At 40.4% G+C, this 16,198-nt stretch overlaps 1 protein-coding gene across 1 annotated transcript in view; it reads left to right on the top strand.

Moving 5' to 3' along the window:
• The first annotated feature begins 6,213 nt into the window (after window positions 1–6,213).
• Window positions 6,214–16,198, top strand: part of LOC103899489 (von Willebrand factor D and EGF domain-containing protein) — a 189,286-nt gene continuing 179,301 nt past the window's right edge. Inside the window, exon 1 of the mRNA XM_019472158.1 lies at window positions 6,214–6,541. Coding sequence (XP_019327703.1) covers window positions 6,445–6,541 — 97 coding nt within the window. The 5' untranslated portion in view covers window positions 6,214–6,444. The remainder of the gene's footprint in view (window positions 6,542–16,198) is intronic.

Consider the following 16,198-nt stretch of genomic DNA (forward strand, 5'->3'; position numbering starts at 1 on the left):
GCATATATAATCCTTTAGACATAAACCGTTGACCAAGTCTGGGACTAGGATTGGATCCAGCCACACCTAGACTCCTCTCTGAGAAGGAGTTAAGAAAGCAAGGGGGTCCTTTCTGAACCTCACGGCTCAACGGGAGGGTCTCCCTGACAGTTTTGTCTGACCCTGTCCTCTATGCAGTAAAGAATCAAGTGTACCTTGCCATCGAATCTTGTTAAATCACTGTCGCATTTACCATTGAACTTTGTTAACTCACACTTTAACTCACTGTTTTCTATCAATAAACTGTATCGTTGCTTCTCTCTTACGAGTGAAGTGCAGTCTCACTCCATCCGCGACATGGTGTTGGTCTTCCCAAGTCACCATTACGCGTGAAGGAGACCGGCTGTCCTGGAGATGGCTGAACACCTGCCTGCTGACGGGAAGTAGTGAATGAGTTCCTTGTTTTGCTTTGCTTGCGTGTGCAGCTTTTGCTTTACCTGTTAAACTGTCTTTATCTCAACCCACGAGTTTTCTCACTTTTGCTTTTCTGATTCTCTCCCCCATCCCACTGTGGGGGAGTGAGGGAGGAGCTGTGTGGTGCTCAGTTGCTGACTGGGGTTAAACCACAACATGCTTATTTTCATTCATCCACTAGTTAGCCATATTTTACGTTTTGGTACCATTTATATCGTATTTTTGGTACAGCTATGATTTTTTTTATTATTTACTCTTAGCATCCCTTGCTCATTCAGCAGTCTAAAAGCCTTCAAGAGGCAACATCTGTGTTGAAGAAGTAGAAGCAACCATTGAGTCCGCTCAAGAGGAGCCCTGCCAAGGCCACTTGCAGTAATCGAGCTGTCTTTGAACACAACATCTGCTTACACAGACTCTCTCATAAGATCAAATTGTAACGGCTAAGATGGAAAAGGAGGATGAAAGAAGAGATGACAGATATATGGATAGTCAGTTTTAATGCCAGTTTTATGCTGTTTTTAACCCAAGCCAAAATCCTACCTTTTGTTATTAAACCTGGTGTTTCTGCTCTGAGTCTCATTATTACTCCTGGCTGGAAGATCGGGGGAGAGGATTGGCACTACACTGGTTGCCCTTTATGATTTTGATTTCTTCAAAAAGAAAACTTCCAGAAAAAGGCTGAATGAAGTGGTTCAAGGGAGGAGCCACACCTTTCCACTTCATGCCTTTCTACTGCTAATACTGATGAAAAACTCCTGTGAAATGCCTTTCTGCTGTCATTTCAAAGGAAACTGTTTCCTAAATGGGAAGTTCACTCAATGAGAAAATTCAGTCTGCAATTTTTCTGAGTAATAGTGATTTTTGTATTGGTGTTATCTGTCTCTTGTTAATCAAGGCTAGGAGTAGCCATTTTTCTTACTATTTCTTTTTACTATCCAGTCAAGATAAGTCAAAACTTAGGGAGAACAGACAAAGACGTTTTTCAGAAAAAGTCCAATTCCTTTTCCCTACTATATCCTTTGTTATTGGACAATGTAAAAGTGTTTTGAGTATTTCCACTCCGTGAGAGTATTGTGATACTTCCATACTTACTAATATTAATTTTGCAGAAGAACAATCAAAATGCAGGGGGGTTTTTAATCAAGTAATCCATTTCACCTAAGTTGCACAATAAATGATGTTCACAGAAGCTGAAGCAGTTCCTTGTGGAAGACAGGACCATGACTGATTCAGGCACCAGAGCAGCTCACAAAAAATGAAAGAAATACTGAGCTGATCTAAGAACAAAAAAGATTTCTAAAAAATTTATCTCTTTCCTACTGATTTTGTGGAAATCATATACTTTTCTGAAAATAGATTCCGATGAGAAATCCCCAGCCAGTTCCAATATACACAGTTTGGACATGGGTGTTCTCTTTTTATTAGCATTTGCTAATCGCCAATCTCTTCACATAGAAAAGTCATTTTTGGTTTTGAGCTGCTGAGCAATGACACCCATTCTCTTAGAAATGTCTTAGGGCACTCTGGAGCAGAGGTGAATTGCAGATGTGATTTATATTGACATCTCTGCAATAGTTTGGTGTCTTCCAGTAAAGTAAGGAACTCGTATGAAGAATGCACACCTCAGTCATGACCGTGCCCTAGCACACACGAGTTCACAGGGTGCTTGGCTCATGTATAGCTCACCTGCCCTGGCAGAGGTGTCCATCCGAGAAGAGCGCTGATGGTGCACGCTGCAAATTTAATAAGGGCACGCTGCACCCACCTAAAGTTCAGATGGCCAGGGCAACACACGTGGCAAAACAGTGAAGAGAGCAAAAGAGAGGTTCATCCCCCTGCACACCCAGAGCTATGGGTGCACCACGTCAGGTCAGAGATCACATCCGACTTCGATCCATGCCAAGGGGCAGCGTAGTTATAAGGAACTGATTTAATTCCTCTAATAGGTTCACTTATGCTGTCTCAGAGCCCAAGCACTCATGATCTGTATACCCTTAAAAAACCTGGAGATAATGAATAGGTTTCTTCACTTTATCTCTGCTTTAGAGTTTGAACTCCCATAGTTTGGCCCACTGGCTAATGAGGAGTGATGCACTGAAAACCATCAGAGTTCTCCCACAAGGGAATTAGAAGCAGGAAGAAAAACACACCAAATGATCAAACGTACAAATCACTCTCTATACTCCCAGAGCTGTGCAAAGGGGGGTATGCTTTTATATAATGAATTATTACCCTAAAAATCGCAACTACTCCTCACTTAAATGAAGAGCTTGGTCCTGTGAATTACGTGTACTACTTCTCGTATTATTTTCTGAACAACCAGAAATGCTGTGTTCTATACACTAGAACACAAAACAGAGGAAAACACAAGATCTAATCACTGTGTGACCACTGTTTATTTCCCCAAACTAGGCATAAGCTGAGATGAAGTTCCTCCCATGTAATGTCACTCACCTGTGCAGTCTTGAAATGAGTGGTGAGATAGAGTAGTTGTTTGGGTTAACGAGGTGCGTGAATACTGTACCTTGGTTATAGTAAGAGTGCTTGGCATTTCTTTAAAATATATGGACAGACATGACTAAAAGAAATAGGAGCCAACAGCAGAGAGAGAGAATTCCAGGCCTGAACCCCTTCTCATCCCTTTTAGGAAAATTCTTGGGCGGGGGGTGCTTCCTGGAGACTGTTGGGACTCAGTTAAAATCCATTATGCCCACCTTTCCACCTGCTCGGAAGCTGCAGAAAGGATTGCAAGAGTCAGTGGACACAGCTAGCCCATATCAACAGAGAAGGGATTGCCCTAGGAGCACAACGAGTTTATTCCTTGTCACTGGACTTGGCAGGTATTTTCGATTAGATAAAACAAGCAAACAGAAATGCACAGAGGAGGGTTTTGGCACGCGTAAATGTGTAAATTCAGACTCGCAAAAAAATTTATATTATTTAATGAAGATGTCTCTTCCCTCTGAAGGACTCTGTCCTACTAGGAAAGTGTGTGTACAGGCAGGGCCATGCTCTCTTTGTCACCCATGAATAACAAATCTCTTCTATGCCTAGAAAGCCACCTCAGGGGACAGCCTCATAGTGAGGGTATTCCTCATAGGAAGCAGCAGGAAATAAACCTGGACTGTCATTTTTAGATCAGTTTCTAATGAGTGTGTCAGTGCTTAAAAGGACTGTACAACTGTCTGCTGGCTCAAGTGCAAAAGGAAAGTGTTAGCCACACTCTATTTTTGAGAAGAAGAACATGGTATTGCCCTCTCTTCTCCTTCCTGGGGGATCCAGGTAGATGGACACTTCCACATGACCTTCAGAAGATACCTGAGTGATGGGATTCATCCCTCAAAACTTCACTATTGCCCAGGACTTCTGCATGCAACTCTTAAATCTCCTACACTGACTCGGGAGCCTGAGCATTTCATACTTGGAACAAAGTGTCAAAAAGTCACATTTTTGGAGGCCTTCAAGGTATTTGCATTTTTATCATTCAGTCCCATCCTGAGGTTTGGTTTTGCATCTGAAGAAAAAAGCAAAAATTGTTGTTCTTAATACTCTTCCCACAGCCTTCCTCCTACGTCTGCTACCTCCCCGTGGGCTGCCCGGTCCTCTCCACCCCAAGTCAGCACAGGTCCTCCAGCCCATTCCCAGCATCGCAACACCAACTTGCTGAGTGGGATGTTTCAGGCAAACACTGTCTCTTTCTTATAAAGTGAAGAGATCTGAATACCTAACATGCGTATCCATCAAACAATTTTTGGCCAAGTCTGAAATGCTGCTGCCAGCTTCCAGCTGTGACTTTTGGCTCGCTTTAACTCCCCGTATCCACCCCTACCATTGAAAATTAATTTAATACAAGAAGGACTAGTGTCGGGCCTTCGGTGTTGTGTTGTCCTTTTGTACAGACGGTGAAGCTAATTGTTTCAAGTCTTCACTACCCACAGTTGACAACGCCAACTTTCTGGGGAGTTTCAGTTTCTCCTCTTACTGAGGTTAATGGTGTGGAGACTGTGAGAGCATTTTGCAATATTTTTATGCAGCTTCTCCATGGTTTTAGTTTCCCATGATTTTTTAGATTAATGGTTGGGGGGAGAGAGAAGGTGCTGTTTGCTATTTTTCTGACTTCTATAAGGTCTTGTCTTGGTCTCAGAGAATGGGAAATGGGGAATATTTGCACCTTATTGTCTGACCTGGAGTTAAACATTAGAGCTATGCCTTTTAGGCCAAAACTTAGAGTCAAAGAAGATCGGGCCCCCATCAGTGTGTAGAAACTGCCACAAATAAATTCAAGTATTAACTGAGAAAGCCATGTAAAGGTAGAAATTGTGTCCTGTTTAAAATAAACTGGAGTTTTGTGATTTGTCATACATTTGTACTCAAGAAATGGTTGGGGATCTCTTAGGAAAAAAAAATCAGAAATACTGGGCTTGGAGTCTGAAGGAGCTTGAAGGAATATAATCTAAATGTCAGTAAAATCAATGGAAAGACTCACAAAGACTCCCAAAGGGCTACAAATCAGGCCTATGAGATCGCCAATCCAATGGGACTGTTAAAAGCAGCAATTTTGCAGCATCGAAATCCAAAATCAAAATTAAGAAAAAAGTTTTAGAAGTTTCTTCATAAATAACCTACATTTCCCTCAAGGTAATCCAGTGGTAAAACTCCTCAAGGGATGTAGTTAAGCCAAATGAACCACATTTGAAACTCCTTGGCTGTACGGCAAAATATTTTTAACGGCTTTATTGATGCTTTTAGATGAAATGCTCCTCACAGTGATTTGCATGGAATGTTTACAGACTTGTGTATTACTCTGTTACCAGATAAGTCACAATATCCTCACTTAATCAAGCAGACACAAAATAATCAAACTTGACAATTCAACGAAAAGAAGCGCTGGCAGGTATGGAAAACACTAAACAGTGGGTGGGGATACAATATTTTCTAAATAAAACGCCGTGAATATCAGAGTATAGCACGTGATTTAATAGCAAATTCTTCATATTGCGCATTAAGCTGGCAATATGCATTGTCATGCAGTCAACATTGTTCACACTGACTAGAAGTAGCACAAAAGACCCATGCGGCAACAACAGGGCACTTTCCAATGAGACAAAACTTCAGAAAAATGTGATTGAGCAACATAAGTAATTGAATTCTTTCACTGCCGTTTGCTTCTGTTTTCTATTTCTGTTATAATTGCTGGTGAGCCGACCTTCTGAAACGTACATCTCATTTTTCAGGGCGGGTTGGCAGAGCAAATGCTGCCGCACTTTATTTCAGCAGCAAAGGACTGTTCTCTAAAATACCAAGCAATGATACATCGACCCAAGACACAAACCTTCAGGATTGCTGTTTGCGTTTCACAGACCACTTCTGAAACAGTTTTGCATGAATGTAACCCCCAGCAATCTGAAGCGAAAAACAAACTATTTGTAAGCTGATATTTTAGCATTTTTTAAACCCCTCTCATATAAACACAGTGTCAGATGTGACTGCAGTAATCTGCAGTTAGTGTGGTCTGCTTTAAAATCCTCACAAAGAGGCACGTTTGGTTTACAGCCCTAATTTCGCCAGGATCACCTCCTACCACCGACACTGAGGGTACATGCTGTTCTTACCCTCCGCGTGTGCGTGGGTGTGTTACCGGGTGTGTAAATCAGAGCAGCTGCAGCCGGAGCAGCTGCAGGGACACGTGCTTTCTGCCGATCTGTTTGTGTGTGTGGGGGGGGGTGAGCGTGGTTTGTGTATAGCTGGAGGGCTGGGGGGGGTGTGAGCGTGGTTTGTGTATAGCTGGAGGGCTTCCCTCTTGGAAATTCTGGGATTAATGACACATTAAGCCCTCTCCAAGAGAGTGGATTGAAAAGAACGAAAGAAAGGAAAAAAAAAAAAAAATTGAAACAGGCAGGCAGGCTGATGGCTTTTCCCGCAAAGTTTAGTACTTCAAAAGTTAACTTCTAAGCGACTGCAGATGCATGGATAAAACCTATCTTGGACAACATGCAGCAGCCCTTTCCTTTCCATCAGCATCTCCAACTTGTTGCCTACCTCTGTTGGATTCCCTTGTTGGCCATTAGCACTGAGTCAGCTCCATTAGGTAAGGATTTTGTACTTTTTAATTATTTGATAGTCATTTGGGGGAGAGAGTTCATGTATATTTTAAACTGAGATGATCTTGTTTACATCTACTTTTGAATGTGGGTTAGAGTGATAGAGGGCTATTCTTAGAAGGAGTCTCCAAAATAGAATGGAAGTAAGGTTAAAATAAACAACTTCTAAGGTAATGAAGAAGGTCGCAGTGATACCCAAGCAGGCTTACAGCACACAATGTTTATTGTCCATTAGAGGACTTTCACTTTCCTTTTTTTTCCTTTTTTTTCTTTTTATTTTTTAATAAAGAAATTACAAACCTGTGAAGATTCTTACTTCCTACTAGAAAGAATCAAGTGATTTAAAGAATATTCATAACATTTTCCCATAAATGGAATATATGAAATGAACCATAAAAGAAGAAACAGCTTTAAAATAAGAATCTATTCCTCTAAGGAAAGAAGTATATACACCATATATCAGTGCAACATTATAGATTAGTTAATTACACATATAATAATACACAGCTATACAGTCTCTGGCAATAAAAAGTTCATGAGTAATTTTTCTACTACTGTACTCATTAAATGTAAGGCTTGTTCCACTCTAGCACAGAGTTTGAAGAGGACATAGATTTTACATATGTAACTTGTTTATACAGCTTTATTAATCTACTGCAGGAATACATTGAAAATCATGTTAGACATTATTCAACTAGTAAAAGCAGAGTTAATAAAAAAACTTGAGAAAAGCGGTAAGACCAGTGCGTAGTGCTGTGAGTGATTATGGACACAGCTCTGGCAAACGCTGTGGAGGCACTCCCCCCTTAATGGAAATGCCTTGCAATATTTTACAAAATGTAATTCCAGTAGAGTTTCAACTAGTCTTAAAAGTGATTGCCAGCCAGCACTCATGAGCCCTATGAAGATAAAACAATTTAAAGCACTCTTCATTTGAATATCAAAGGGTCACCCAGAAAGGTTTGCAGGACTGAACACAAGGCAAATGACCTTATTGCCTTTATCTTCAAACAATGCCTTTAATTTCTGGAACCTTTTGAAGGGTTGCCAGTTTTATGGAGTGTAGCAGGTACTTACCTGATAGAACAAGCTTTCCATCAAATGGGAAATGACCTTTTAACTCCTAGTAACTAAGTAACTGTATTTTCCACTGTATTTTTGTTACCGAAGGTAATATTTATAGACATACTTATTAAACTGGGAACACAAAACAAGAATTAAGAAATAGCTTGCTGCCTCTTAGGTGATGCGGAAGGATTCATAAGACTTGTTGGTTCTTTTTTTCGTGGTGTGAACTTGAAGTAAATGAAACTGCTCAAACAAGTTTACGTTCTGACAGATTGTGTTGTGACATTATAAGGATATTAACAGAGCCATATGCTGTTTACTTTTGTACTCTGAGTATAACAAACCTACTAATCCCATAAGAATTTAACTGTGAATAAGGAACGTCTGACCAAACAGCTTTTGCAGATGCCTCGTTAAGAAAGAGAAGATGAAAAAGTCCTTGAAAGACCAAGGAAGAATTTTATCATCTTCTGCAGCCTTATTTTAGGGAACGAAGCTCCCAGTGATGGAGAATATTCTCATTATTTGGGGTTTTTTCATCATTTCCTGTGACTGAGAAACATGAAAGGGTTACCAATAATGTCTGTAGCTGCTCTCTGGTAGAAGATTAAGTAAAGCATCAGGGACAAAAGCAACTCAGTGAATCATAGATGTGGGAGGCCTGACACAACACAGAGCTTGTCAGATTTTTCTCAGATGAAATTCTGTAAATAAGTCAATCAAAAGAAAGAGACAATAGATTTTGTATAGAGGTATTTTAGACAAAAGTATTTATCTTAAAACAGATAGTTGCTTGTAACATCACCATCGAGATGGAATTGCTCCCCGTCCCCTCTGGAGCCTTTTCATAACATACAATTGAAAAAGTTTTTAATTTGGACATGAGTTTCCTGCAAAGGCGCCAGTCTTCCTTGAAGCTCACGGAATCCACTGGAGCTTCACTGCAAGGTGTTACATATATAGTAAAATCAGATACAATTAATTGTTTGCAAGTTCACTCCTGTGGATTTTCCTCAACTCTGAAACACGTAAGAAAAAATTTGAGCATATCCTGAGGTGAAGAAAGAGGAGAAGAGAGAGGATGGTGTCGGGGGAAGGCTAGGTGCCTACAGCCAGCGGGAAAAGACGGTGCATTCTCAAATGATCGGAACGGTCTAATTTGATTTAAGAAAGTAAATGAGAATAGTCTAGCATGGCAAAAATTACTCAATGTCTTGCAATTTTATAAACGCTGGTCTTGCTTTCACTAGAAGAATGAAATGAAAATCAGAGTGTGTAATCTACTTTGTGTACTACCCTCAAGCAACCCACGATCTGACTTGTGAGCTTCTGCTGTAAAATCTGAGTGCCATGGACTTTCCATGCTTTAAGCAAAAATCTACTGGAGCTCAGAAAACCTTTTCCCATGAGTATTTCAAAAGGAATAATTCAAACTATTCAGGAGCTTTCCCACTTGCTTCCTGTACCTACTGCAGATGACAATCCCTCCCGTCCCCTGGTCAGATCTCAAACGTGCCACCCAGGTCCCCAGCAACTCCCTAGAGCTCCAGGGCTCCTGCCACCCTCTGGGCCCCCAAGCACAGGAGGGGTGCAAACACCCCCAGGCAAGCCCCAGGGTATCTGGCCTGGAAACAGCTTGCAGGGATCAAGCGCTCAGGCCATGAGTGGGTTTGGTCGGGGACATTCCTGTGACTTTAGAAATTACACTGGGATTATTCTGGCTCCATGTCTTCGTGCTGTGGAAAGCACAGCAGGCATTTATAGCACTATGCAAACAAAAAATAGCCTGCTGAATGCTTTCCTACAGAAGTAAAACCAAGGCTCCCTGCCCATGGCAAATAAGCAGTAACAGCTCCCAAAGGGAGAGGAACAATCTACAGCATGTTTCTCTCCTGATATTATTTTTAATTATCAAAAGTTGTTTACAGGTTAATATTTTATTTCCCTCTTATTTAAGTTTCTGTCAACATCAAGTAACCCCATTGGCCTCATTGTCTGGAATTAATCCAGTTTGTATTGTTTGAACTAAGAGTGAGATCTGATCTTATCTGATAATGTGCTGTCAAGGTGAAGCTAGTAGCAGGGGTTGTACAATGATTTCTGTTTGCTGATAACTTTTTCGTTCCTCTCCTTTTTATCTGAAAGACAACACGATTATCCTTACTGCATAACAGTTCTTTCATAAGGAAGGCAAAATCGGGCAGCTGTTACAGTCTGGGGGTGAGGGAACCTCTTTCACCTTATAATGAATGTGTTTGTAACTCTCCTGAGCAGCATCAGTATGTCACTACTGGATTTTAGGACTTTGAAATTTGGTAGGGAAATAATTTTTAGCTCACACATTTGCCTTCCAATCTTCTGATGAAAATTAATAGTTGTTTTCAAAGTTATACAGGCTTACAAAATATGTTTGGTGTGAGAGGGCTGCCTTTCTACTGCACCTCTCAAGGCTTTGCTTATTTCCCATTGACCTGCCAAATATGTTTGCTGTTTAAACTCCTTAACAGCTATTTATTACTCTATGCTGTACTAAAATTGAGGATCATTTTATTAGACGCTGTTCATAACAGTATAGCACATTCATGGCCAAAATGTTTGCTTTAATGGTCCAGTTCCTCAAAGTTATTTTGTCTCCAAATGCCAAATCCAAAGAAGTATTGTATACATCTAACTTCCTTTGCAATCGATAGGAGCTGCAAGTAGTCAAGACAAATCAGTGTTTGTTCCTAAATTGACAAGACAAATTGCTGTGGAGAGGAAGCATCATCATTCTGTTTTACAGATGGGATGGAGATGTGAAGTGGCTCAAGGTCATGAAGAAAATCCTTTGGTGGAGCTGAGATCTGTACCGAGGCCTCATGAGTCACAACTTAGCCCCGTTAACTGCAGCACAACTCATAACTGAAAGCCAATATAGTAAATAGGAGTGTAATAAAAATGCTAAACCTTTCTCCATCTTCCTTGTAAACTCTGAAGTCAAATGGCTACACACACAAACTCAAGGGGACACAAAGTATTGTTGGTGGGTTTTAGACTACTTAACATATTTTAGATGACCAATACCAGGAATTTTCCCCAAATCCCCTTTGATTTTAATCAGGAAAGGATCCATTCACTTCCAAAATGCTACACCTACGTTATCATACAAATATAGTTGAAGAAAAGAGAGAAGAGTCATTCCTGCACTAACTTCATTAGAGACAGAATTTCTTTCCTGTTTTTTTCCTACTTATTCCTAGGCCACTTCTGTAGCCTAATAAAACAATTCTGGCTTTGGAAAAGGCTCTTTCATTCCAAAGTATTTCCTCCAATTTTTTTTTTTGTGACCTAGGCTTGCTGTTTCAAAAGGCTGAGAATATTGTGAGAAGTACTGTTTTGTTTATTTTTAACTGGGTTTGTGCTGTATCCCTTTGAACAGTTTGCTGGGAAATGTTCTCAAGGCAGCCAGGTTACTGATTTGTCTGATTCTGTCTACCAGTTTGTTTCCTTGGATATTTGTGGGTTTGTTCTGAGTTTTTGGCTACTTTCTTCCTGGATGAAGTGTCCGTCTTGTCACTTCACAGGTGGAAATTTAGTGTTGGACATAGCTGATGCCCAAGCTACTACAAAAATGGATATTGTCTTTAACACCTGGTGGGCAGCGTACATTGCTTCTTTAATGATTTTTAAGTTTTCTTCGAAGTGGTGTATTTTACCTTCAGTTACGAACCTTTATTACTTTCACTGTGGCAGCTACACTAGGTGTTTTGCCCTAAGTAGAGATTATTTATGGTGAAATCTGAAAAAAGTGCATTAGTTTGAAGAATATTTTTCATCTGACTTTGAAACACCAGTAAAACCATGTGTTAGTGCATGCAATTGTTTGTACAGCTTTTCTGGAAAGAGTTTTGTCCATTAAGCTCTTAGGAGGTTTACTTAATGAATGTATATACTCATTTGCTTTTTTCTGACACATATTATTTTGATTATTCTGGCATCTATTACTTTGATTGCTGTGTTCACACTGCATGGCATCCGCGGGGAGCCGCAAGGGAATATTCTACATATTGAAAGGAAAAAAAATTGATTGCCTAATATAGTTGAGGGATTGTAGTAGTCTGCTCTGCTCCTTTTGCTGGTTTTATATTAATTCATCGATTGAGAGTGAGTTTATTGTATTCCCCTATTTTGTTCACAAAGCAGCTTCCATGAGCTGGATAGCAATTTATCTGCGTACCACAATAATGTAATGCATCTCCTGCGGTAGCTGGAGCATTTTACAACTCAACTGTCCCTTGACAGCTTTGTGCGTTGACAGTTTCAGTAAATGGTCCCTCATGTAGTATCTTGCTAATGCCTCATCAGCTCGGTAGCTCTTGCACTTTCCATGAACTGGTGGATACCCCAGCTTTTCCTCCTCCTTATGCTAATAAGAAAAGGCATAACATTCCCGCAGCCTTACTTTCTCTTCATTTTTTAAATGGCTGATCAAGTTGCGTTTAACTTGTGTTCACTAACTCTCAGCAGGCAAAAGTCTACGGAAAAAGTCTAGAAGATGACACAGAGATGAGAGGGTTCTTGGGAGTTCCTAAATTAATAGCTCTATAATGAGTTCAATGGTAAATGTGGAGAATGACTTGGGATCTGAACTGGACCGTTCCTCTACAGAAAGGAGCCTGTATTATGTCAGCTCCCGCTTGCTTCTCATCTCTGTTTAAAACTGTATTTTACTGAAGTTTGACTGTCACGAAAACTTTTCATGGAATTTTCTCTCACTTATTTTCTACAGACCTATATGAAGAGCAAAGGGAGGTAAAATTCAGTCACTAGTTTATTTAATAGCTAAGCTAATGTTTTGTTATTGTAACTTAATAATTAAAAACTTCTTTAGAATTAACATTATTAGACCTCACTGCATTAGTCAGATATGTTATTTGTTGAGCTGGTCCAGCTACCAGAATAGGCAGATTCACAAACATCTTTCAGAGATTATTTTTAATAGTCTTCTTTGTCCCTTTCCTCTAATTATTTCCTTTATAATCAACTATGGGTATGCTATAAAATTAGTTGACTGTGACTCAGCCTCCCTCAATAACACAGCATAGATACTTTGATTCACTCAGGCTACCTTATCATCAGCTCTGTTCTTTTCTTAATGGGCTAGAGAAAAAAATATGTAAAAATTCACAGAGCCATTTGCACTGTTCTTTTATTAGATGTTAAGATTAGAGCTAGCAACAAGGACATAAACAGGGTGAAATCTAATTAATTCCTTGCTTCTCTTTTGCAAGAAATATAAGGAAAATGAAGAGGAGGCTATTTCCTACCCCAATGTACTTGCAACTCATTCTTTAAGTGCTAAAATATGTGGACATTTCATTTTCTGAATGTGTATAAAGCAGAATAAAAATAAAAGTAAAAGAAAGCTAACCGTCTCCCTTACCTAGCCCATAACCACCCCAGAAGTTGGTTTTTGCTCCAACAGAAAGTCTTGTAAGTGCCAGTGGGACTCAGCCACCCACACCCCATAACATTCCTGATGCATTTGGGCTCCTTTTCTCCTGTAACATCCTTTAGAAGTCTCACTCATAATTGTTGAAAATAGGAATCCTCCAGTTTCAAATAATTTTCAGTCCTTTGCCTGGACTAATTGTTTCAGTTGATCCTGTAAAGGAAATCCCTAATAAACCACTGTGAACAGTTACACTGGGAAGGCTGGAGTAGCTCGTAACATTCCTGGTCTGGGACAAAGATGCGTTTTGTTCATCCTCCAGTCCCTGTGTGGGGGTACCTATGCAGGGACACAGCGTGCCCTGCCCGGCAGGTCAGCATCTGCTGAAACAGCAGCAGGTAGGACTCGCTTGTGCCTCCCAGCACAGCACCGGTACAATCTTGCCCACTGCAACACACCTCACATGGGAAAAGGTTTGATATCTCCTTAAGATATAGTCAAAGACTATGGCCACGTGGAAGCACTCGGGCTTGGATGTGGAGGGCTGAAGTTCGACTTAATCCCTGTCCCTAGAGTGTGCTTGTGTGAGGGCATTAGGCTTAAAGATACTGATGTACTTCAGGATAGCTGGATTTGAGTTGCGGACTATGGTCCCAGCACAAGCTATACATCTCCCAGAGGAATTTTACAACTATTTTCTCCTCTTGACATGATTGCTGCTTGCAATACAAATAGCTTTTACAAATCATAAATCTACTACCCACCCCCATTCCTTCACTTCTTCCTTTTTCATGTTTCCCCCATAACTGATATTTTAGTCATGAAAATCACCCACGGTTATTCCTGCTGCTTCATAATGTCTGTTATCCGCTAATGTTTCTTGTTCCGTTTGCTATTACCTATACTCCTTGCATGGGTGTGTAGACACTTTCTCTCATTACACACCTCTGACAATATTATTCATCTGCTGTTTCAAAACAACTTCATCTTCTGTCTTAGGTCTGAGCTTGCAGATTGCCTCCCGAGAATACCAAGCATCCTCATTAAGTGCCATCGGGATGCGAGGGGACCTGGCGAGCTGTGCCTGGTCAGCCCTGCGCAGCTCCCAAGGACGCCGGCACAGAAGCACTCACAAGGTCAAAAAACTGTGCTGGAAGGAGCTTCTTCACCACTCAGAAAGGTTGGCGGCAGAGACACTAACTAGTACTTGTATATACGATGATTATCTAGAAAACAAACTGTCTTCCAAAGTCCGTTTTTTGTGGTGGTACTGGATTTTATTTTTTTAAGACCCTTGAAGCAGACAACTTTATTCTGGCTTCTTTTAATCTGATTTGCTGAGAAATCCTTCCCTGGTAATGAAGCACAGGCTTTCTGAAAGATCCTTCAGTGAGGTTCTCAGATTTAAAACCTTGCAGCTGGTATGCTGCAAGGGGATAAGGTATGCCTTTGACAACCTTAAAATATATTACTACTTATGTTGCTTGCAATGCAGCTAAATTGAATATAAAACTAAAACGTTGCGATCCCGTAAAAGGTTGCACAGATGGCCACATGTGTACATAAGCATAGGAAACACCATTTTGGCCACCACTGTTATCACCATTTCATGTAATTATCACTAAAATTAGTGCTGCAGAAATGCTGCAAGAAAAATTATGATGGTCACAAACAATATACCGTACAAACCCACCCATTAAGTGGGATTTTTGCCTCTGAATTCCACCAGGGGCTCACGGCTGCTATAGCCCAACTCTGCACTGTGATTATCTGCATCACAGTTTATAGCCTATGCGACTTCCCAAAGATAACCTACTTCAGGTTGAGTAACTGCTGTTGATCCACACAGGAAGGTTTTTTTTTCTGTCTGATTGCTTTAACAATTGAAAACAATTAAAAATTTACTTTCCCACTGAGACAAAACTGGAAAAAACCCAAAGTGCTAACTGATAGCCTGATATTTTGTTAATCACTTCTGAAAGGAAAGATGTTGTGTTTTAGGATACAGGAGCTGGATCAATCTCTTCTGTCACAGACAAGTACCCTCAGAACTGGTCTATTGATTATGCTGGAGAGAATATCTTTAGATCTCTTATCTGAACTGTTTCACTTTCTATTAGTAATTAAATACATCTTGGAATAAAAGCTTCAGTGTCAGCCTCCCATGTGTTCGTCTACTGTAAAGGTGTAAATAACTGTGATGGACAGCAGGTTCATTCATTCTATGGTGTAATGTATATTTGCTATTTATAAAAAATAAAAATAAAAATAAAGCAATTCCAGGACAGAGTTAGACAGGTAGATAAACTGATCCTTCAGCTGATCAACACATGTTTTTTGGTCAAAACCATATGCCCAAGTGCGTGAGCCTCCAAATGCCTCCCTTCCTAAGATGAAACCTGTACCAAAAAAAAGTACAGGTCTTCTCAAAACTTGCACATTGTTATGAAAAGTTGTATTAACGGCATATAAAATAATCAACACTTAAAATTCCTGACCAGCTCTAACCCAAGCATACATTTTTTAGAAGAATGAACAAGCTAAATAAAAGGGGCAGTAAATTTCAATATTAGTAATGATACTTGTTTGCGAGTCCCCAACAATGCAGAAAGAAGTGATTTATGTTCATTTGTGCTTATGAAGCGATGTTCTAACACACTGATTTGCAACCATTTTTTTATTCAAAGGTCCTTTTCTGCAAAAAGAAAGCTATGGAGTATCCTGTATCCCCTCTTGTTTTATGCTTAAGAGAGGTCATAAAGGAATTGGATGTTTTGCATAAAGAAAAGATAAAGTGAACTTAATTTATGCTTTACAAAAATCATGGTTTTACTGAAGGCAAAAGAGTCCTTAATTTGGGAGGGCCCTGGAGCTGGGGGCAGCAGGCACCCGCTGGCACACAGCAGACAGCTACACGGGAATATATTTGAGTAAATTCTGTGTATGAAGGGCTGGGGGTTGTTGCGCTATTTGTTACATGAACTGAAATCTGACGTCTTAAGAGCCCTCATAGCTTGAATAACATTTCAGCCTATAAGGTATGCCTGGGAACACCTGTTCTTTAATATCAGAAGGTTTGAGCAAGGGGCTGGCGAGGCGCTCCCCCCCCCCCCCCCCCCACCCCCCCCCGCTGGACGCGGGGGGG

Source organism: Aptenodytes forsteri, unplaced genomic scaffold (assembly GCF_000699145.1).
Source record: "Aptenodytes forsteri isolate BGI_AS27 unplaced genomic scaffold, ASM69914v1 Scaffold11, whole genome shotgun sequence".
Lineage (NCBI taxonomy): Eukaryota > Metazoa > Chordata > Aves > Sphenisciformes > Spheniscidae > Aptenodytes > Aptenodytes forsteri.